At 54.8% G+C, this 21,730-nt stretch overlaps 1 protein-coding gene across 1 annotated transcript; it reads right to left on the bottom strand.

The window, feature by feature from the left end:
* Positions 1 to 1,554: 1,554 nt before the first annotated feature.
* ZMYND19 (zinc finger MYND-type containing 19) lies at positions 1,555 to 9,312 on the bottom strand. Its single transcript, XM_069474860.1, has 6 exons — positions 9,003 to 9,312; positions 7,614 to 7,673; positions 6,266 to 6,372; positions 5,452 to 5,592; positions 2,453 to 2,633; positions 1,555 to 2,159 (listed from the first exon to the last, which is right to left on the bottom strand). Exons 1-6 carry the CDS (start codon positions 9,051 to 9,053, stop codon positions 2,016 to 2,018), a joined length of 684 nt encoding a protein of 227 aa, XP_069330961.1. The 5' UTR covers positions 9,054 to 9,312; the 3' UTR covers positions 1,555 to 2,015.
* Between the last annotated feature and the right edge of the window lie 12,418 nt (positions 9,313 to 21,730).

The following is a 21,730-nucleotide window of genomic DNA, read 5'->3' on the forward strand; positions in this document are numbered from 1 at the left end:
GGGGCATTGGGAGGGGAAGGGCAGCCAGGGTATCAGAGAAGAGGCCAGGAAAGCCACGGCACTAGAGGCCACTGTGGATCCCACCTCACCTTCAAGGGGGCATCTGTGCGGGGGCATGGCGAGCCTCAAGGGAAAGAGCCCCACACGGGCAAACCTCAGACCTGCACACCACCTTCCTCCGCCCAGTCACCTTGGGCACCTTGTCTTTCAACACAATTTGCCAAAGACAGACCCACTGCAGAATGAGGTAGCCCCTGGTCAGCGGACTTGGACAGGCTCAAGTGCCAATGTGGCCACTCCCCCGGGGATACAGGCAGACAGCCTGTAGTCTGTGTGCCTCATCCCCAGAGCTGTTTGAACAAAGATCACCTGAGGGAGCTCAGGGCCCTGTGCCCTAAGACTGCCCAGAATCCCAAAATGCCAACCTACATGAGATCCCCATCCCAACAGTCCTGGCCATAGCTGGACTCTGGAAGGAGGAGTTACCCCAGCACTGGGAACATCCTCAAGGCCTGAGCCTACTGCTATCTACAGGAACCACTATCTCGGGAAACACATACTCTCCCCTTTCCTGATGGCTTTCACATACCCAGCAAAAACCATCCCTGACCCTCACAGCAGCAAAGGGTAGCTTCTTGGTGCAAGCTCAATATGGGCACATGGAGTTCTCTCTAAGCCCAGAAAACCCCTCAGGGGATGACAAACAGGTGTTGCCTCCACCTGTTTTTAGCATCCTGTTTTCCAGGAGGCCCCAGGGCACTGCAAGAGAAGCTACTGGAAACTCTGCTTACAGACTAAAGGCCACCAGAGGGCTATGCCTAGCCAGGGCAGCAACCAGAACACACAGGGCATCCTGGAATGTGGCAGAGAAGCTGCAAGAGGGAAGTGTGACAGGAACCTGCAGGGCCAAGACAGGGCCAGGTTGACCTAGGCTTGACAGGTCAGAGTTGGAATGGCCAGACTTCCTGCTCCCAGGAAGCAAAGCCTCTGGGCAGGATGGCTGGTTGGACCTCAAGACAGGGAAGACCCCAGCCACATAGCCTGGCCTGTTTCCCCCTGGTGGCTCTGCACGGGCAAGATGATTCCCCAAAGGGAGGAGGGCTATCCTGGCTGCCCAGCACCCTCCCCCAAGCTGCTCCAACTAACAGGTAGTACAGCAACAGGCTGGCTGGGCAGACAAAAGATGGGACAGAGGCAGCACTAGGCAGCAGCTCTCACTGTGGAGCCCCAGCCACTCATGTGTAAGTCACAGTGAGATTCACCAATGTTGGAGCCTAGAGCATCCCACACCCAGCAAGACGGTGGCCACCCTCCCTGAACACCTCCAGCATTCAGTCCTCCTGCAGGATAAGAATGGGCCTGGGTCTCATGCATGCTCCTGGCCAGACTCTGGAGAGGTCTGAGCATGCTCTGCTCCTCGGAAGAGCTGGCAGACGGCAAGGACAGGCCTCTCACCCCACACCCACCCTGACTCCCTGGTTCCACTCAAAAGTAATCTAACCCTAAACAACACAGGGAGTGAAGCAGAGCGCAGAGAATGGCGGAGACGCGAGATGATTCCACCCCTTTACTCTGACCCTTTGGACACAACTCCCATGCAGGCTGCACTCCATGGGGATCCCGACACCCAGGAGGAAGCTTTGGCTACATGACAGTTTTCAGACATGTGGCCCGTTTGCCATTTGAGGATTACAGCAAATGATTCTGTTGGTATTTCTACCCCTCCCACTGCCTCCCCTCCAAAAAAAAACTGTACATGAGTTTACAAACATATTAACATATAAATAATGAGAAACGTCCTTGAGGGAGCCTCCCCGGTTGTCTCTGCTGGAGATTAACACTGAAGCGGGCGCTGTCCCCGCAAACTGTGCGTGACATCGGGAGTCTCATGGTGGCTGTTCTGGGCCAGCAGCTGGCTTTCCTCACGCCTCCAGGTTCAACCACCAGCAGTCTGGCTGCTGTGCCCAAGGAAGAGCCCAGAAGAGGCGAGCATGAGGCAGTAGCTCCGTTGCCAGTCATCGCTCCGGCTCGAGCTCGTGCTGGAAGGGACGCTTCCTCTCCCGACAGTGCTTCTTGTGGGCCGGCCAGTCCTTCTGCTGGCACTGGGAACCGCAGTATCGGGCCACCTGGCAGCGCCCACAGATGTTGAACTCCCGTAGCTGAAACACAGAGCACCGTGGCCTCACTGTCTCACCTGGGAAGCAGTGTGGGTGGAAGCTACATCCTGGAATCTGGAAAGACCTGGCAAAACCCCAGGTACTTAGGCTGGAAGACCTGGGCCCTGGTTAGGCCAACTCAACAGCAAAGGGCGAGCTGCCTTGCAGGAGGGGGTGGGGGGAGCCAGAGAGGCACCAAGTGGTCTGCTGGGATGAGCTCTGCAAGGAGGGGACAAGACCCAAACCAAGGCGGGCTGCAGAGTGGAGGTGGCCACGCCTCACTGCAGCACACCTACCTGCTTCTCGATCACTGTGCAGGGCGGGTAATGGCACTCGTAATAGGTGCAGGAATTCTCCTCCTCTTCCACCACGTCCCCATTGGCGTTATAGTACCGGGTCACATTTAGGACAGGGAACTGCTCTTCTATGGGGTCTGTGGGAAGCTGCTGAATTGCCAGCCAATACAGGCTTTGCTCCCTTAAAGAAAGAAGCAGACACTTCAGTGCACCTCAGCCAGAGAGCATCAACGCACGGGGAGATGACACCACAAACGGAGATGTCCTCCTGCCTAGGATACCCAGACCCAACTTTTGTTACAGCAACTTGATTTTTCTCAGGTCACCCCCCTGTATGTGCTTATCACTACGTGACGCTAAACATTCCCTATGTTTCGTCTCCCACTAACACAGAAGCACCGCCACAGCCGTGACACTCTCCCCGACACCTGGGACCGATGGGCATGCAGCCATGGGCCCAGCCACTCAGGACCCTGGGCAAGACCAGTCAGCCCCTCTCCTGCCCTGGACCCTCAGAGGTGCCCACTACTGCCCCCCAGCCCCCTTCCCCTTCCACGATGGAGCTGCCCTATGTCCTTCTGAAAGCTCTTCCTGAGTGGGCCAAAGGCTTGCAGCTGCAGACTCCCACCAAGAACTGAGGTCAGGAAGCACATGCTGCCTGCAGCAGGGGCAAGGCCCACACGGAAGGACCAGAGCAGCTGCTAAACCACCCTAAACCCAGCCCATTCTCGATGGAGGCCAGACCCTGAGGGACGTGGCTAAAAAGGGGACAATACAGCTGCTCTCCGGGCCCTCTGGTGAAGTCCTACGAGGCAGAAGCAAGTTTCAGACACAGCCAGCTTTTGAACACAGAACAAGAAGAAAATACACCTTTGCCAAGAGGCCACTTTAGTCAGTGGCTGAGCTGACCGTGTGGCCTCACACTGGCACAGTGCCGGCAAAGCAGAAAGCCCAGGTCTGGGAAAAGCCTGTATCCTACTCCAGACCTGACAAAGACCCCACCACAGAGAGCCAGCCCACGTGGAGGCCACAAGCCAAGAACCAGAAGGGCACACAGCGCCTGGCCAGCTGGGACTTCAGGCCCCTCAAGCTGACCTAGATGGCCACGCCTGATCATTCCTGAGCCAACCTGGGCCCAACTCCACCAGCAGGGGGTCCCTCGAGGGCACAGCTTCGGCAGGGCTTATCTTGGAATGGCCACAGAGAACGGGCCATGGGGGGGCAGCTAGGCCAGCTGACCAGGAACATCAGCCCACTGCCCCCTTTCCAAACGGATGTTCCTAACTGCAATTATCTCCTCTCGTGACTATGAAGGGTGTTCAGAGGAGTGAATCCAACATTCTGCCACAGGCTGGCCAGACTGTGAGTCAGGTGAAGACCTGGCTGAACCAGGGCAGAGGCAGATGCCACGGCTGGGTGGCGTGGTGGACAGTGGAAGGACTCACTGATCCAGGGGAGGGCACGTCCCAGCACGTGCACTGAACACACACTAACCTGGGATGACCGAGGGACAAATGCTAGGGGTGCTGGCTCTGCCCTCCAAGCACCCCCACCCTTCCGGCTGATAACACACCCTGGCTGCTTCTGATGGAAGAGCCCTCCCCAGCCCGTGTAGGAGAAAATCAAAGCAAGCTCACTAGAACTGATCCCGGGACTTCCTCAGCTGCCACCAGGTCAGGATACACACCTCATCCCACAGGTGGTGAGCAGCCAGAGTGCCCCTGCCACCTCCCGCAGCGGCCAAAGAAAGAACAGTATTGGAGGAGGTGGTGGTGGTGTCCCCAGCTCTCCGCATTTTAGTCTGGGCAACAACAAGTGCTTTATTTGTGCTTTAGCCAAACTGATCTCAGTTTCTGTTACTTGCAACCAAAAGTCCAGACTTACCTGATCCCCAAAAGGATAAAAATCCTACTCGACTATTTTAAAAGGGTCAGTATCACTGGAAAGCAGCATGAGGGAATTGAAGGGAACAAAACCACTAGCCCAGCTGAGAGCAACGGACACTCGCGGGCTCTACCTTTGCCCTGCAGAGCCTGGTTAGGGAGTAACGAGGGTGTGGTCTGCAGGGTGTCCCTCCCGAGCTGCAGCAGCACCTGAGAGGCAGGAGCAGCAGTTTGAGTGTGGCCTTCTGAAGGCCTGGGGACTGTCCCCTGACATCCCCAACCGCCACCTTCCAGGCACTCCTACCATTTCTGCCTCTGCTGTACAGAGCTCCGGCATGACCCTGAGATGACCGACAACTGCAAAGATTCCACCCACAGCTGCCAACCAAACCCAAAACACTGAACCTTACCAAGGTCACTGACAACCATCTGCTCGGCCAGTCATCTCTGCCCAGGACCCCCTCTGATCATGTTGGCTATGCCAGTGCGGCCAGGGACTCACTGGCTCAATTCGGCTCCCAACCCCAATCCTGCTGGCCCCTTGGCCCTTCCCACAGGCTCTGCCAAGCTCACAGCTGGCTGATGGTGGGGACGGCAGGAACAGCCTTCCCGAGTGGGAAGCCTGTGCCTAGCACTGTTTTCAGGACCACAGGGACGTGGGAGGACGGGAGGCCAAGCCCCTTAACCACATGGTCCTGATTCCTTTAAATCACTGCTGAGGGAAAATTATTTGGGAAAAGAACATGAAAAAAAGACTCATCTGTGTGCACGAGGAGGAATCCCAAGATGAAGAAGGCTGATGTTCTTCAGGGGTGCGGAGCCAGCCCTGCCCTGGGGCAGGCAGCCCCCCTCCCCCCACTTCATCACAGCAGGTAAAGGGAGGCTCCTAGAGCCGATTATCAGAAGATCAACCCAAACAGATCATCAAAACCCTTCCCACTCCCATTAAGAAAACAGGATCTCATGCTCTGGGGAAAAATAATAAAGATTCCAAGACACACAAAAGCATCAGGGCACAGAGTAGGAACACAGACCCTTCTTGGTAACAAGAGCTTGGAGGCAGCCAGCCTCAGAAGGCACCTCTGCCTAGCATCACCAGGTCCCCAAAGGACCCACCTTTGTTTGCTGGAGGTCTCTTCAGCTTTGGGCCGCCAGCCCCATGGCACCAGCTGCAGGTTGTCCAGGCGATTGTCCACAGTCACAGCGTTGAGATGCACCACCTGAAACCCAGGAGCGACGCCTCCCCTGTGTCGCTCCCTAGGAAACAGACAACTCTCTAGCTTGCCACTTCCGACCCTCGTAAGCATTTCTGCTTCAGCATGAAAGACCAACCAGGCAATGTCAGCCACGTGATCTGCTCTGGCCCCTCATCCTACTCATGAAGGCACGTCAGGAGGACGCTGCTGAGGGAAATCCAAGTGCTCGGTCTGTGGCCCGCAGGACAGGGCCCACGCTGATGACTCGGGTACTCGTCAGAGCTGGACTCAGAGAGCCAAGGATGGAGCCCAAAAGCCATCGGAGCAGAGAGCTCCCCGCCTGAGTGTTCCCAACATTTCAGAACCCTACCACACACACCACGGAGACACAGCTGCCTTCCCAAGGAGGCAGCCCTCTCCCCATATCCCACCAAAAGGTTCAGCAAAACCCAGCGGAAAGCAGACCCCACCGCACCCCACCCCCAGAGGAGGTCAGTGCAGAACAAGTACCCCTCAGAAAGTTCACTTGGTGTTTGAAGTACCACAATATTTAAATTAGTCATTCCTTTGCATTAGTGGCAAAAGGACACAAAAATAACTCTGAGAGACTTAGGGAAGGTGAGGCCAGTCCAAGATGGGGGAAAGGGGTTCTTCTACCTCTAAGCAGCCTATGCCTGTGAGAGCTCACACAGCACCCCTGTGGCTGGAGACAAAGGCAGCTGGGAAATACCCACCACAGCAGCTCATGGAGGAGTCTCCCCGCTCCCCTTCCCCGGTTTTTGTCAAAGGCATATGCAAATATCTTAGCACCATTTCCATCCGCATCAACTTCCATTCGGGCCTGGAAGGAACAAGGAGAAGGTCTGTTAAAAGGTCTCTAATTCTCAGCAACATTTCACATTCCTCTTAGAAACAAAGAGGCCACAGGGACAAATGCCAACCCTGCTTCTGGGACCCTGGGGGAGAGCAGAGGTTCCCAGACACACACCACCAACACGACAGCCATGTTCCAACAACTACTCTGTCTACTCGGGCAAGAAAGACCCATGAACAACTCTTTGCAAAATTCTATGGACACAGAGAAATAAAACTTCCTGCCCTTAAAAAAAGCCCACAACCCGGCGGCTCACGCCTATAATCCTAGCACTCTGGGAGGCCAAGGCGGGAGGATTGTTTGAGCTCAGGAGTTTGAGACCAGCCTGAGCAAGAGCGAGACCCCGTCTCTACTAAAAATAGAAAGAAATCATATGGACAGCTAAAAATATATATAGAAAAATGAGTTGGGCATGGTGGCGCATGCCTGTAGTCCCAGCTACTGAGGAGGCTGAGGCAGGAGGATCACTTGAGCCCAGGAGTTTGAGGTTGCTGTGAGCTAAGATGACGCCACGGCACTGTAGCCCGGGCAACAGAGCCAGACTCTGTCAAAAAAAAAAAAAAAAAAAAGAAACCAAAACAAACAAACAAAAAAAACGCCTCACAACCCAGTGAGATGAGAAACCCCTTAACAAGTAACTGCTATACACATGTGAAGCACTGAGGGAGAAGTGTGGTGAGGGAGGCCACCGGCTCCTGGAGGCTTCCAAGGAGACAGCAGGCAAAGGTCAGCAGCAGGAATAGGAGCTCCTCACGTAGGGAATGCTAGGAAGGGGCAGGAGACCACATGCAGCAGAGAATGGGAAGCAGCTGCGCAACCAGAAGGCGCTGGCAGGGCTGCGGCCACAGAAGAGGTGAGCTGGCGCTAAGGACCAGCTTGTCTGAGTTAACATTCAATTACAAACATGACAAAATGTAATTTGCTTTCGGGAAGAGCCAGCAGCCAGAGTGACAACAGGGAAGACCAGTGTCTCAGAGGCCACCTGGAGCTGTAGGGGAGCGAGAGGCCACGGTGGGCTCCACTGGGCAGTGATGGTCAGGCTCTACCCAGGCCTGGATTTTCGACATAGTAGCCGAGGGGGTCACAGGCCAGCGCCAGATGTCCTCTTGTGAAGCTGCTTGCTCTCAGAGCACAGGGAAGAAAACTCATTCTTCATGGTCCTTCCAGGGACTGACCAAAAGCAGCAGCGAGGGAACAGCCATCCTTACCTCAAAGGAGTAGCTCTCCACCAGTGGGATGTCTTGTTCATCTATCAGCGTGTATTTGGTCTGGAAATTAACCACATGTTTCAAACCATTACATTTATGATCTGCATGAAGGACAGTAACATCATAACCAGTAACAGGCAGGAACAGTTGTGTTTCCTCGTGACGTAGAAAGAAACTACATGCCTCTTCAGACTGAGATGCATCAGCAAGCAGTCTGCACCAGAACGCAGGTGGATCATCAAAAGCAGTTACTGCCCACTGTAGTCTGTACCAAAGAAGCAGGTCCCAGGCTGTGATGCCCACCCCCACAAGACTAACCACAGTCAGTGGCACTTAACTCTAGTCTAAGTTTCACTGGAGTACACAGAAGGGTCCAGTCAGGATTGAGGCAGAACATCTAAAAGATTTCAATTAGTGTTTATTAAGCTTGGGTGGTCCCTGAATCACCTTTTTAGCTTTTCGTTTGTAATGTTCCAGTTAAAGCTTTGAGAGATGACAATGCAGCCAGACACTGAGTCCAAGGGGTCTCAGCTGACTGAGGAGCCGCCTTCCCCCAGTCAGAAAGCCATATCCCAACAGTCCCAGCCTGAGCCCTTGAGGAGGGGCAAGAAATGGGAACAGGCCCCAAAACGGGCCAGTCTCACTCTCGGAAGTTTCACTTCTCGGATCTGAACCCGTTTTACCTTAATCTGGCTGCATGTCTCCCGCCAAAGCTGCAGCCAATGGGGAGGGAACAGGGTTCCCACCCAAGGTAAGGTGTCCGGCTGCTGCAACTGCACAGGCGGCTCCTAGGAACAGCAGAGCCTCAACGCCCACGTGTGCTGTGGAAGCCCCGGCCTCAAACACGCAGAGGGTGGGGGCCAAGTAAGGAGGAGAGGAGTACAGGGGGTCCCTGAGTCTGCAGCATCAGGGCCATGGCCTCCTCGCCCCTGCTCTGGGGAAGCCTGAGTCTCAGCCAAGGGCTGGCCAAGTTAAAACGCGTCTGGAAGCTCTACTACGACCTGGGAGCCACAGAATCCTCACATGAGACCGGTCTCAGCTAGAGATGGGAGGTGGCGCTGCCTCGGAAAGGGCGCTGTGTCCAAACCGAGCGGGCGCGGATGCAGCCCCGACGCCGCGCTAGGCCCCGGCTCGCAGGCACCGCCGGGGAGGCCCCGGGCGAACTCGGGCCAGGCCGAGCGCTGCCGGGGGCGCGGGCCGCGCATCTCCCCACCCAGCGCCGGACAGGGCCGTGGCCTCCGCTTCGGGAGGGCCGGCCGACGGCAGTAAGGTGCGCCCGGAGCCCGCGGGGGTGCGCCCCGCCGGCCCGCGGGAGGAAGGCGGCGCCCGCAGGGACACGCAGCCGGGCCCGCGCAGCGCTCCCGCCCGCCCCGGCCCGGCCCCGCTCACCTTCCCGGCCACCCGGCCGAGCCGCACGATTCCCAATTTGAAGTCGGTCATGGCCGGGCCTACGCTCTCGGCCGGCAGCGCCGCTCCCCCGGGAAGCGCCGGGCTGGGCCGGGGCCGGGGCCGGGGCCAGGGCGAGGCCGCGGCGCGTCGGGGCCGGGGCGGGGGTCGGGGCCGGGCGGGCCCCGGGCGGGACGAGGCTGGGCCGGGCTCGGGCCGCCGCCGCCGCCGCCGCCTCGCGCCCGCCGGACCTGCCACGCGCCGCCGCCGCCGCCGCCGCCGCCGCCGCCGCGCGCACCACAGCGAGCGGAGCCGAGGGGCGGGGCGCGGCCCGGGACACACCCCCGGCCCGCGGCGGGCCGGCCAATCTCGTGGCGCGCACGGCGCTGGCCGGCGCGCGCCGCCGCGCAGCGACCAATGGGAGGAGGGGCAGTGCGCCGGCGCGCTGAGGAGCTGGGCGAGCGCGGGGGAGGGGCGATACCGGGGGCGGCGCCTGCGCGGCCGGCCCGCGCGACGTCAGTTTCGCGGGAAGCTTTGTGCGGGCGGTGGGGTTGCTCACCGGGAGGGTGTCCCGGGAAAGCCATTCTCAGCTTTGCCGCGACCTCCTCATAAGCTGCCTCGGTCCGCAGCGCCGGGAAGAAGGAGGTGGCCCGAGCGGGCGACACGCTGCCCGGCGGGGGCCACAAGGCGGGGCGGGGGGGGGGAGGGCGAGGGGCATTGCTGTGGGGACGTGGGGAGGCTCGGAGGTGAGGGTGGGGGACCCGTGGGGCGGGGTCGCTGTGAGGTCGCGAGGGCTGATGTGAAGGCGGGGAGCGCGGGGGCTGCTGCGGGGGCGGGGGTCGTCGATGTGAGGGTGGGGAAGGGGAGGTAGCATGCGGTGGGCCCACTGTGGGGGCGGGGGATCATCGATGTGAGGGTGGGGAAGGGGAGGTAGCATGCGGTGGGCCCACTGTGGGGCCGGGGGTCGTCGATGTGAGAGTAGGGAAGGGGAGGTAGCATGCGGTGGGCCCACTGCGGGGCCGGGGGTCGTCGATGTGGGGGTGGGGAAGGGGAGGTAGCATGCGGTGGGCCCACTGTGGGGCCGGGGGTCGTCGATGTGAGGGTGGGGAAGGGGAGGTAGCATGCGGTGGGCCCACTGTGGGGGCGGGGGTCGTCGATGTGAGGGTGGGGAAGGGGAGGTAGCATGCGGTGGGCCCACTGTGGGGGCGGGGGTCGTCGATGTGAGGGTGGGGAAGGGGAGGTAGCATGCGGTGGGCCCACTGTGGGGGCGGGGGTCGTCGATGTGAGGGTGGGGAAGGGGAGGTAGCATGCGGTGGGCCCACTGTGGGGGCGGGGGTCGTCGATGTGAGGGTGGGGAAGGGGAGGTAGCATGCGGTGGGCCCACTGTGGGGCCGGGGGTCGTCGATGTGAGGGTGGGGAAGGGGAGGTAGCATGCGGTGGGCCCACTGTGGGGGCGGGGGTCGTCGATGTGAGGGTGGGGAAGGGGAGGTAGCATGCGGTGGGCCCACTGTGGGGGCGGGGGTCGTCGATGTGGGGGTGGGGAAGGGGAGGTAGCATGCGGTGGGCCCACTGTGGGGCCGGGGGTCGTCGATGTGAGGGTGGGGAAGGGGAGGTAGCATGCGGTGGGCCCACTGTGGGGGCGGGGGTCGTCGATGTGGGGGTGGGGAAGGGGAGGTAGCATGCGGTGGGCCCACTGTGGGGCCGGGGGTCGTCGATGTGGGGGCTGTTGTCAGCGGAGGTCGCCGGGACAGCCTGCCGCCCTTTTCCGCGCCGAGTGCTTGCTGGCTGGCCGAGGTATTGACCGCCTTGCTGTCTCTCCACAGGCCCAGGCGAGGACCACTGTGGCCGGGGGCTTCCCCGGCGCAGCCCATCCTGGGGCGACGCCCCTTAACTCAGGTATGGTGATGCGCCCAGTCGGTGAACGGCGGCGGCTATTGGAGCCGCCTGGTCCTCGTCTTCCGACGCAGGAGCTGCAGAGGCCGTGGTGGCCGCAGACGCCAGTGTGCGCCCGGGGCTGAGTGGGAGCCGAGGGCGGCGCGGCGGCCTGGACTGAGTGGGGGGAAGTCCTGTACTCACGCTGCAGTTCAGCTGCCCAAGGGTAGGCACCGCCCTGCTCCTAGGATGTCCGCCAGGCACCTGAGGATCTGCACAGGCTCCCAGGGAAACCCCTTTCTAGCTTGCCGGGCTGTTTCGGACACACTGACTCCAGGGGTTGTGATTGCAAAGGGTTTTCATGAGTGAGGCCAGAAGTTCCATCTCTGGGCCTCCTGGGACTTGCTAGTTCCCCCAGACACCCCAGAGGAGAGGAGGGGCCAGTAGGTCCTGGCCCACCAGAGAGATATCTGGGTTCAGGCTGGTCCTTACTGTTCATAACATACGTGTCCTACTGACCTCAAAGAGTTGTAAAGGTGTAATGAGATTATGAGAAAGTGCTTTGTGAAAAGAGGTTGGGCCACACAGGGTGGAGCTCAGTGGTTCCTCCTACAGGACAGTTGAGAAAACTGGTGTATTAGTTCAGGTTCCCCCAAAAGTCCACTTGAAACAAGGATTCAAGTCCAAGATGTTTGTCTGAGAGAGGACCCCCAGGAAACACCAGGAGGGGCACGAGGCAGGGCAGGGGGTGCTATCACTCCATTTACTGTGGTGGGAGGCAGTATAGAAACCGTCTTCAGTACCTTCCAGAAGGGCAGGGAGCCGTTGCACTCACCCCACGCCCTGCCGCAGTTGTTGATGAGAGGCTATTCCTGGGAAGGTTGCTTCTTGGCTCTGCAGCCACAGCTGGGAAAACCTGCAAATGTTGAGCACCTGTGGCGCAGCGGTGTGGGCAGGGCCCACCTGGCTTGGGGGACACGCATGTGGACGTCTGTGAGCAGCTTTGTCTACCCATTCTAACCAAGTATAAGGAACATGGCAACCCTCACCTCTCAGTTTCCTGTGAGGCTGAAATGAGGTAACCCTCAGGCACGCATTCCTTACCTCCAGCAGCATCTGTCTCCCACAGACATGTCCCCTAAAAAGGAATCCTGGACCCCACATCCCTTTCCAGCCATTGCCTCATTTTCTTGAGCAGAAGTTTTTTCAGCAAAAGTTCTTGAAGAGGTTGTTTGTACTTGCTGTCTCTTCGTATCTGCTAGTGAATCAGCTCTCTATTGCTTCATAACAAACTACCACAAATACAGTGGCATAAAAAGCAAATACACTATCTCACGGTTTTGTGAGTTAGAAGTCCGGGTGGGTTTGGCTGGATTCTCTGCTCCAGGTCTCAAGACTGAGTCAAGGTGTTAGATGGCCTGAGCGCTCAGCTGGGGAGTCCAGGGGAGAATCTTCTATAGGCTCATTCCGGTGGTTCCATGTGGTTGTGTGAGGTCCTAGTTTGCTGGCTGTTGGCCTGGGCTCTTTCTCTGCTTCTTGAGGCTACCTGTGTCTTCAAAGCCAGCGGGTCCTCATACTATCTGACTTCGCTTTCTGCCTCATTTCTCTAACCTTCAGCTGGAGAAAGTTTTCAGCTTTTAAGGATTAGATTGGGTCCACCCATGTAATCCAGGATAATCTTCCTATTTTAAGATTACTAATTTGCAACCTAATTACATCTGTAAAGTCTCTTTTGCCATGTCACGTAACATAATTACGGGTTGCAGGCATGAAGGAGTGACAATCTGCCTGCCACCCAGGTCTCCAGGTAACCCATTCCAATTGGACTTCACCTCTGTCATCCACTGAAACGGTTCTACACCAGTGAATAAAACACATAAAAACTCACATCCCAGTGAGGGAGGCAGAAACTACACATACTGAGTAGCTGTCTGCTGTGTTAGGAAGTGAGGAATGCAATGGGGAAAACATCTGCACAAGTGCAGGTTGGGGTTCTTTGTGAAGAGGTGGACATAGTAGTTCTCACTGAGAAATGGCATTTGAACAAACAGTGGCTGGGGGACAGGGGGGCAGCCAAATGGGTACATGGGGGGAGAACATTCCTGGCAGGGGGAACAAGTGCAAAGGCCTTGAGCTGGAACAGGTCTGGCACGTTTGAAAAAACAGGTGGCCAGCCGGGTGCGGTGGCTCACTCCTATAATCTAGCACTTTAGGAGGCCAAGGCGGGAGGATTGCTCGAGGTCAGGAGTTTGAGACCAGCCTGAGCAAGAGCTAGAGCCCGTCTCTACTAAAAATAGAAAGAAATTAGCTGGACAACTAAAAATATATAGAAAAAATTAGCCAGGCATGGTGGCACATGCCTGTAGTCCCAGCTATTCGGGAGGCTGAGGCAGAAGGCTCACTTGAGCCCAGGAGTTTGAGGTTGCTATGAGCTAGGATGACACCACAGCACTCTAGCCCGGACAACAAAGTGAGACTCTCTCAAAAAAAAAAAAAAACAAAACAAAACAGAGGTGACCAACGCACTGGCTGCCAAGAAGCAATAGTATGTGGGAGGGTTAGAGTGGACGAACGTACAGTTTGGGCATCCACATCCAAAAATCCAAAATGCTCCAGAATCTGAAACTTTTTTAAGTGCCCACATGACAGTCAAAGGGAAAGCTCATTGGAGCATTTCAGATTCTGGATTTTAGAATATGGAATGCTCAACCCAGTAAATATAATGCAAATATTTCAAAATTCGAAAAATTCTGGAAGCTGAAACATTTGTGGTCCCAAGCCTTTTGGATAAGGGATACTGAACCTGGGCAGGAGATGATGGTGTTTGGACATGTGTGGTGGAATGGTCTCTATGTCAGGATGAGCCAAGTTCTCACCGGCTTAGCAAAATAAAAATGTATTTCTCACTTATACTACATGTTAAGGTTACAAGGCAGTTGAATATATGAGTATAGTCTTCAGAGGAGATGTCTAGACTGGGAGTATAAATTTGACATTCGTTAGCATATTTATTGTATTTAAAGCTCTCTTAGGCCAGGCACTGTGGCTCACACCTGTAATTCCATGACTCTGGGAGGCCGAGGAGGGAGGATCACTTGAGCCCAGGAGTTGGAGGCTGTAGTGAACTGCACTCCAGCCTGGGCAATGAAGTGAGATTCTCAATCAATCAATCAACCAATAAAATCTCTTTTAGTACAATACATTCAGGCTGCTACAACAGTGCCAAATACCTTAGACTGGGTAATTTATGAATAATAGAAATTTATGTCTTACAGTTCTGGAGGCTGGGAAGTCTAACATCTAGATGTCAGCAGTTTCATTGTCTGGTAAGGGCTTGCTGTCTTTAAAGATGGCACCTTCCTGCTGTGTCTTCACATGGCAGAAGGACAAAAAGGGACAAACTGGCTCCCTTAAGGCCTTTATAATGGTACTAATCCCATCCATGAGGGCAGAGCCCTCATGACCTCATCACCTCCTGAAAGGTCCCACCTGTTGATACTCATATTGGGGCTTCTGTTTCAACATGAATTTGGGAGGGACCATGAATGAACACTCAGACCATGGCAAAAGTCATGAAACTGGATGAGATTATCATGAGAGAAATGTGGGTAGTGAAAAAGGGAGGTCAAGACTGAGTCCTAGGTGCTCTCACTTTACGGGGAAAGAGAACTAAGATGTCAGGAGGGAAAGCAAGAGAGGGAGGGGCCTGCGAGCCAAGTAAAGACCGGCAGAGGGAGGATCAGCCCTGTCAAAGCTGCCGGCAGATTATGTGAGGCTGCGGTCCGCAAACAATTCCTGGTCTGTGGCCTGCTAGGAAACGGGCTGCAGCCTCACTGCCTGGGCTCCACTCTCACACCCTCCCATCCCAGTCTGTGGAAAAACTGTCTTCCACGAAACCTGCGCCTGATGCCGAAAAGGTTGGGGACCACCGCTAAGGTGAAGATCAGGAATCGATCAATGGATTTAGCAACACGGGGGCACTAGTTCCCTTGAGAAGCACGGTTTTGGTGGAGCAGTGAGGAATAAGTCTGACGAAGTGGGCCAAGGAGGAATGAACAGAGAGGAATTGCAGACCACGAGATAAACAACTCTTTAAGGCACTTTGCTGAAAAAGGGATCAGAGAAATGGGGCTGAAGCTGGAAAGAGAAGAGAAGTCGAGAGATTGTTTAATGGTGGGAGAGGAAAAGGCATGTTTGTTCACTGACGAGAATGATTCCATAGAGAAGTAGAAATTGATGATGTAGGAGAGGGATGAGAGAATTGCTGGGGAGAGAATGCGTCCGTTTTAGGTGGGAGCATGGGTGGCTCACCTCAGTAATAGCATGTATGAAGGAGAACTTGATATGAAGGTTCTGGAAAGGTTAGAGGATGTGTTGGTGGGAGTTTGGGGAGTTCTGTTGAGAACTTTTCTCAGTGAAGTAGAAAACAGGGTCACCAGCTGAGAGTGAGAAGGAAGGAGCAAGCGTTGGTGACCCAAGCACAGAGGGCCAGAATGATGCGACTAACTCATGGCTCGGGGACTGGGGGCAGCATCTATAAGAGTGATCATAATGCCTGGCTGTGGCAAGAAGGGGCAGTGGGTTGGAGGTCCTGGTGGGGCCCAAAGGATTGCTGGGGTCAGGGTGCTGGGGGAGTGAGCCGGAAGAAGAGGTCATGGTCAGAGGTGCACAGGCTTGAGGCTGTGGAGGGCCGGTGGTGGTGGTGATGACCGTATGTTTCAGTTAACTATTGATAGGTTACAAACCACCCCGAAACACAGTGACTTCAAACAACACTGATTTCTTATTTCTCACAGTTCTGTGACTTGACTGGGGTCTTCTGCTCTCCATGGTGTCTCTCATGTGGTTGCACTCAGCTGGGCATTCCACTGGAGCACCTCACTTCTCCTTCCATGTGACTTTTCTCTATGTGGTGTCCCATTCTAGGGCTTCCCCACATGGCCAGGTGAGGTAGCTGGGACTGCTTTGCAGCATGGAGGCTGTGTTCTAAGTAACGTCTCCTATCGGGCCTCTGCTTGACTCGTGCTTGCTAGTATCCCACGGGCCAAAGCAAGTCACATGGGCAGATCAGAGTTGATGGAGGAGAGCTCAACACATGAGCATGGATACTGGGAAGCGTGGTCCCCTGGCGGAACAGGCTGCCACAATGCACCCTATGGCCTCTAACGATTCAGGCCCTCCTGAAACCTCCAAAATTACCATCTTAAAGCATCAGACCAGAAATCCAGTACCTTGCAGTCTGTACCAAGTCTAGGTGTGGGTCAGGCACCTTGGGAATGGCTCCTTTTGCTCTAGAGGCATGTGAAATAAAAGAGACATTTCCTGCTCCCGACACTTCCACAATCAAGCACAGGATAGCTGTAGAGATACTTTGATTCAAGGAGGAAGAGGGCCCTGAGCAGTCACTGGTCCATAGCAGTTTTGAAATCCAGCCAGACACATGCCATAATTCCCCTGACTCTAGGGACAGGGAATGTTCTTGATCGGGGTTGGCCTGCTCCCTGCAAGTGGTGCCCTAGTCTATGGTTTTAGCAGGTTTTGGCTTCTCCTCTGGGCAGGCTCTGCACTCTGAGTCATCCTTTCTTCTCCTTAGGAAATGGCTTACGTTTGCAGCTGAGGAGCTTCCTCAGCCTGCTTGTTGCCCATGGAAAGTTGGGGGCCCAGAAGCCTTTTTTATTTTGAACTGTGTCCCTCTTAGTTCAAACAGATACAAACCTTTTTTTTAAAAAAAAAAAAAAACCTTTGTGGATGTTCTATGCATGAAATTATAACTCACTTCATAATGCAAAAGCCACACCACAGAGCTCTTTGAAAAGGCTCTTCTGTACTGTAGGTTATACGTCAGGTACTGTGGGACAATGACCTCAAGATTCTTAGAAGCTCTTTTGTATTCTAAGATAGGCGTACAAGAACACCCACCCTCCCTCCACTCCCACCTGAAACACTTCAGAGGTCTTTTTTTTTTTTTTTTTTTTTTTGTTGTTGTTGTTGTTGAGACAGAGTCTCACTTTGTTGCCCAGGCTAGAGTGAGTGCCGTGGCGTCAGCTTAGCTCACAGCAACCTCAGACTCCTCGGCTTAAGCGATCCTATTGCCTCAGCCTCCCGAGTAGCTGGGACTACAGGCATGCGCCACCATGCCCGGCTAATTTTTTCTATATAGATTTTTAGTTGTCCATATAATGTCTTTCTATTTTTAGTAGAGACGGGGTCTCGCTCAGGCTGGTCTCGAACTCCTGACCTTGAGCGATCCACCCGCCTCGGCCTCCCAGAGTGCTAGGATTACAGGCGTGAGCCACCACGCCCGGCCTACTTCAGAGGTCTTAACCAGGGATCTCACAACCATACACAGCCTTGGATTGCTTTTAACCCTGAGGTCATGTTTTGCTGGCAGTATCCTGGGTTTGGTCTTCATCCTGACTCCATTTCTTACCTTGAGAGTCTTGTGCTGCAGGCAAAGGCTGGGAATGAGAAAGAGTTTTATTTGCCAATGCACTAAAACCTGATGGGAGCCTAGGCGCGGTGGCTCACGCCTATAATCCTAGCACTCTGGGGGGCCAAGGCGGGAGGATCACTTGAGGTCAGGAGCTCGAGAGGAACCTGAGCAAGAGTGAGATCCTGTCTCTACTAAAAATGGAAAAAATTAGCTGGGAGTTATACCATACACCTGTAGTCCCAGCTACCTGGGAGGCTGAGGCAGGAGGATTGCTTGAGCCCAGGAGTTTGAGGTTGCAGTGAGCTCAGCTGACACCACGTCACTCTAGCCTGGGTGACGGAGCAAGACTTTGTCTCAAAAAGAAAAGAAAAAACATGATTGGAAATATTTTCTCTAACTTCTGCTTGAATACAGGACAGTTTATTCTTTTTTTCTTTCTTTCTTTTTAAAAAAATTTTTTTAGAGACAGGGTCTCACTGTCTTGCCCAGGCTACTCTCAAACTCCTGGTCTCAAGAGATGCTCATGCCTCGGCCCTCCCAGAGTTCATCTTTCTCTTTTTACTTTCACCTTATTGTAAATAACTGAGAGAAGCCAATTGGCCCTTTAAACTTTCGGTCAGAAAAGTCAGACCATAGATTAATTTTCTGTCTTCCATGTTACAACAGGCAGTGGTCTTGCCAAGACATAAACAGTCCACACTGTCTCCAGCTTCCAGTAGCAGTTTTCTCACTGCCCTTCCAGCCTCCTCCTGCTGCCTGGCTCCAAAGCAAATGCCATATTTAAAGTTTTTGTCATAGCAGTATCTCACTTCTCGGTATCAATTTCTGTTCCACTCATCTATTGCTGCATAATAAACCACTCCAAAACTTAGTGACTTAAAACAACTATTTAGTCATGATTCTGTAGTTTAGGTTGGGCTCAGCTGGTTGGTTCTGCTGTTGTTGGCTGGTGTGGTAGGTTGTCTCAAATTGTCACCATCAATTTCTTCTCTTCCTGTAAATATGTGTTGCTGTACTCATACTGGTCCTATGACTATTTTGATGTGGTAGAAAGTTCTGGGACATCTGAGCCCAGTCTTAAGACTGGCACCCTTAGCTTCTTCCCTCTTGGGGGCCAGCCACCAGGTGATCATTCTCACCATCCTGAGGCCATCGTGCTGTGTGCAACCCCAACCTAGCCATGTGGAGAGGCCATCTGGAAGAAAGAGATGCCTGACCAGCCTCCAAGCATCCCAGCCACCCCAGCTGGGGGAGCAGATGTGTAAGTAAATAGCAGATACTGCACAGAGCATTAGAACCGCCCAGCTGAGTCCAGCCCAGTTTTCAGAATAAATAATAAATTGGGGTGGTGGTTTGTTATGCAACAATTGATAGCTGAAGCTGCTGGAGTCACTCATACAGCTGTGTATGACTGAGGCTGGAAATCCGAGATGGCTTCGCTCACATATCTGGGCACCCTCTTGCTCTCCTGGTGATCTCTCTAGCAGGGTGCTCTCCTGGTGATCTCTCGAGCAGGGTATCCTGGCACCTCAAGACTCCAAGAGAACAAGAACATAAGTTGTCAGGCCTCCTCAGGGAAAGGTCTGGAACTGGAACTGCATGTCTTTCATTGCAATTCTCCCAGTTTATTTATTTATTTTTTTTTTGAGACAGAGTCTCACTCTGTTGCCCCAGCTAGAGTGAGTGCCCTGGCGTCAGCCTAGCTCACAGCAACCTCAAACTCCTGAGCTCAAGCGATCCTCCTGTCTCAGCCTCCTGAGTAGCTGGGACTACAGGCATGCACCACCATGCCCGGCTAATTTTTTTTTTCTATATATATTTTTAGCTGTCCATATAATTTCTTTCTATTTTTAGTAGAGATGGGGTCTCACTCTTGCTCAGGCTGGTCTCGAACTCCTGAGCTCAAACGATCCTCCCACCTCGGCCTCCCAGAGTGCTAGGATTACAGGCGTGAGCCACCGCGCCCGGCCCAATTCTCCCAGTTTAAAGCAAGTCATGTACCCAGCCCAGATGCAAGGGGAGGGGACAGAACCCACCTCTGGTGGGAGGAGTAGGGTAGGGTGAATGCAAAGGAATGGAAGGAACTGTTGGCTGACATCTTCGAAGACAAACTGCTAAGCCCTAGGAGAGAGCTGAAGCCAGGCAGCGAGGGCTTTTGGAGGAGAGGACTCATGAGACTGAGAGGCTGTATTAATGATGTTTTTTATTTTATGTATTTTATCATGCTTTGCCATCTTGGTGATTTTGCTAATCAGGGACAGCCTGCCCCTTCCAGGGTTGACTAATTGCTAGAGATGGCAAACAGCTTGCCTGTGAGCATGACTTTCACATACAAACCGACCAATCCGGAGTCCTTATCTCCAACCACCTCCTTTATCGACTCTCATGCCTTGAGCCCATGTTTCCCCTGCCCTAAATCACCTCAGGGCAAGGGCCCAGACAGCTAGAGACCACTGATACAGCCCAGAACCTGCTGAAATTATTCCAACTATCCAATCCTAAACTTGCTCAAACTTGCCTACCCTGCCTTGCCATTTCTTCCCCCGCGGAAAACACAATAAAAGCTCTGGGCAACCCTTCCCCTGTGGCCCTGTGCCCTGCCCCCACTCCGGGGAACCCTGAGTGAACTAAACTCTTGTTTTAAGGCACTTGTCCCTGAGTCTGTCCCCTTTCCACACCTGATTCAGACAATCCCAGTACATTTCAAGTAGAGGCCAGCAGATTGGAAGGGTCACCTGTGTGGATTCTGAAGTCACCAAGAATTCCCACAGGAGTGGAATTGGAGAAAATGATGGTGAGTCAGGAGCTAAAATCACCACGACATGACAGCAACAGGGGAGGTGGTGGATTCTTATTCAGGGAACATGAGATTTAAAGCTGGTAGCTTTTAGGGTGGAGAATGGTTTGGAAGTGGTAACGGAGCTGGCAGGGCACCAGCCCCACCTCCAGGCCCAGAGGTACAGGGGTTGTGTGAAAAGAAACATCTGCCCCCGAAGGAGACAGGATACCAGAGGGCACAGCTGCGAGTTCTAGAACAGGGGCCGGGTGGGAGATGGCTCAGAATGAAGGATGCGCAGAGCCCTCTGGGATTAGGTCGTGGGAGACCTGGATGAGGACCACCCATTTTCTGGCCTCCTACTGTATTCTATCGCTCCCTCCTTCCTGAAACACTTTCTTCTTGACTTCCATCATGGACATTTGGGAACTACCCACAAATCAAGAATTCCCCCATTTGCACAGCCTTGGAGCAAAGTGTCTGCGGTGTGGCCAATTAGACCCTCCCTCCTGGAATTTCGGCACCCAGCGGGAGACAGGTGGGCCTGGCAGGGCAGCACCCCATGGGCTCTAGAACTGCCTGGTCCCCGTTGCCTCTCCCCAGCCTGGCCAGTGGGACCTTCCAGCCTGAGCCCCCTCTCCTTTTGCTGGAGAGGGACAGATTCTGCGTCTTATATTCCAAACTGTGATGTCGTCCAGGGCCCTGACTTCACTTATCATGTACAAACCAGAGTTATCAAAATTTCAGTCCTGGCCAAGCCAGGAGGCTCAGGCCTGTAATCCCAACACTTTGGGAGGCTGAGGAGGGAGGATCACTTGAGCCCAGGAGTTGAAGACCAGCCTGAGCAAGAACGAGATCCCATCTGAACTAAAAAACAGAAAAACTAGCCTGGCATGGTGGCGCATGCCTGTAGTCCCAGCTACTCGGGAGGCTGAGGCAGGAGGATGGCTTGAGCCCAGGAGTTGGAGGCTGCAGTGAACTGTGTTGATGCCACTACACTTCAGCCGAGGTGACAGAGCAAGATCTTGTCTCTAAAAAAGAGAAAAACAAAACAAAAAAAACAGTTTCAGCAGCCCGCACTTTGACACGTCCCCCCACACTTATGCACGGAAGTGAGTAGTCCTTGGGTGTCTAATGGGAATCTCGGATTCGGCGTGTCACCACTTTCCCTTCCCCAAAGCAATCCGTACCTAGGCCAGTCTTCTGGCCATCCCTCTGCCAGCAGCTGTGGACAAAACCCTCCCCACCTTGACTCCCCGCTTCACCCACCCCATGTCCAGCTAGTCTCTGGGCAAGGGGAGCCTCCGCCCTCCCAGACCAGCGTCCCTGGGTATCCGAGTTCCTCGCGGTTCACTGTCCACAAAGGGACCTCTAAAAACAGGTAAATCAGAGTTTGTTCCTCCTGGTCTCAGTCACCCACATCCCCGCCCCCCCCCCCACGGCCCCACTCCCCCACGGCCGCCGCGGGATCCGCTCGGGACGCCCCGCCTGGGTGCCCACCCGGTCTTCAGCGCGCCACGCCCAGGCCTGCGCCCCAGTATCGCTCTCTCGGGGACCCCCAGGACTGCGCAGGCGCCCGCGGACCGCACTGGCCCCTGGGCCCCTCGGCCCCTCGTGACGTCCTTCTGAGGGTCCGGTAGGGAAGACCCC

The sequence above is a fragment of the Eulemur rufifrons genome, chromosome 7 (genome assembly GCF_041146395.1).
Source record: "Eulemur rufifrons isolate Redbay chromosome 7, OSU_ERuf_1, whole genome shotgun sequence".
NCBI lineage: Eukaryota > Metazoa > Chordata > Mammalia > Primates > Lemuridae > Eulemur > Eulemur rufifrons.

Excerpts from the sequence above, each read along its gene's own strand:
- ZMYND19 (XM_069474860.1), bottom strand. The coding sequence starts at position 9,053 with ATGACCGACTTCAAATTGGGAATCGTGCGGCTCGGCCGGGTGGCCGGG. Across the intron at positions 7,674-9,002 it reads TCGGCCGGGTGGCCGGGAAG|ACCAAATACACGCTGATAGA; the intron begins GTGAGCGGGGCC and ends GTTAATTTCCAG. Across the intron at positions 5,593-6,265 it reads CTCCTCCATGAGCTGCTGTG|GGAGCGACACAGGGGAGGCG; the intron begins GTGGGTATTTCC and ends TCTGTTTCCTAG.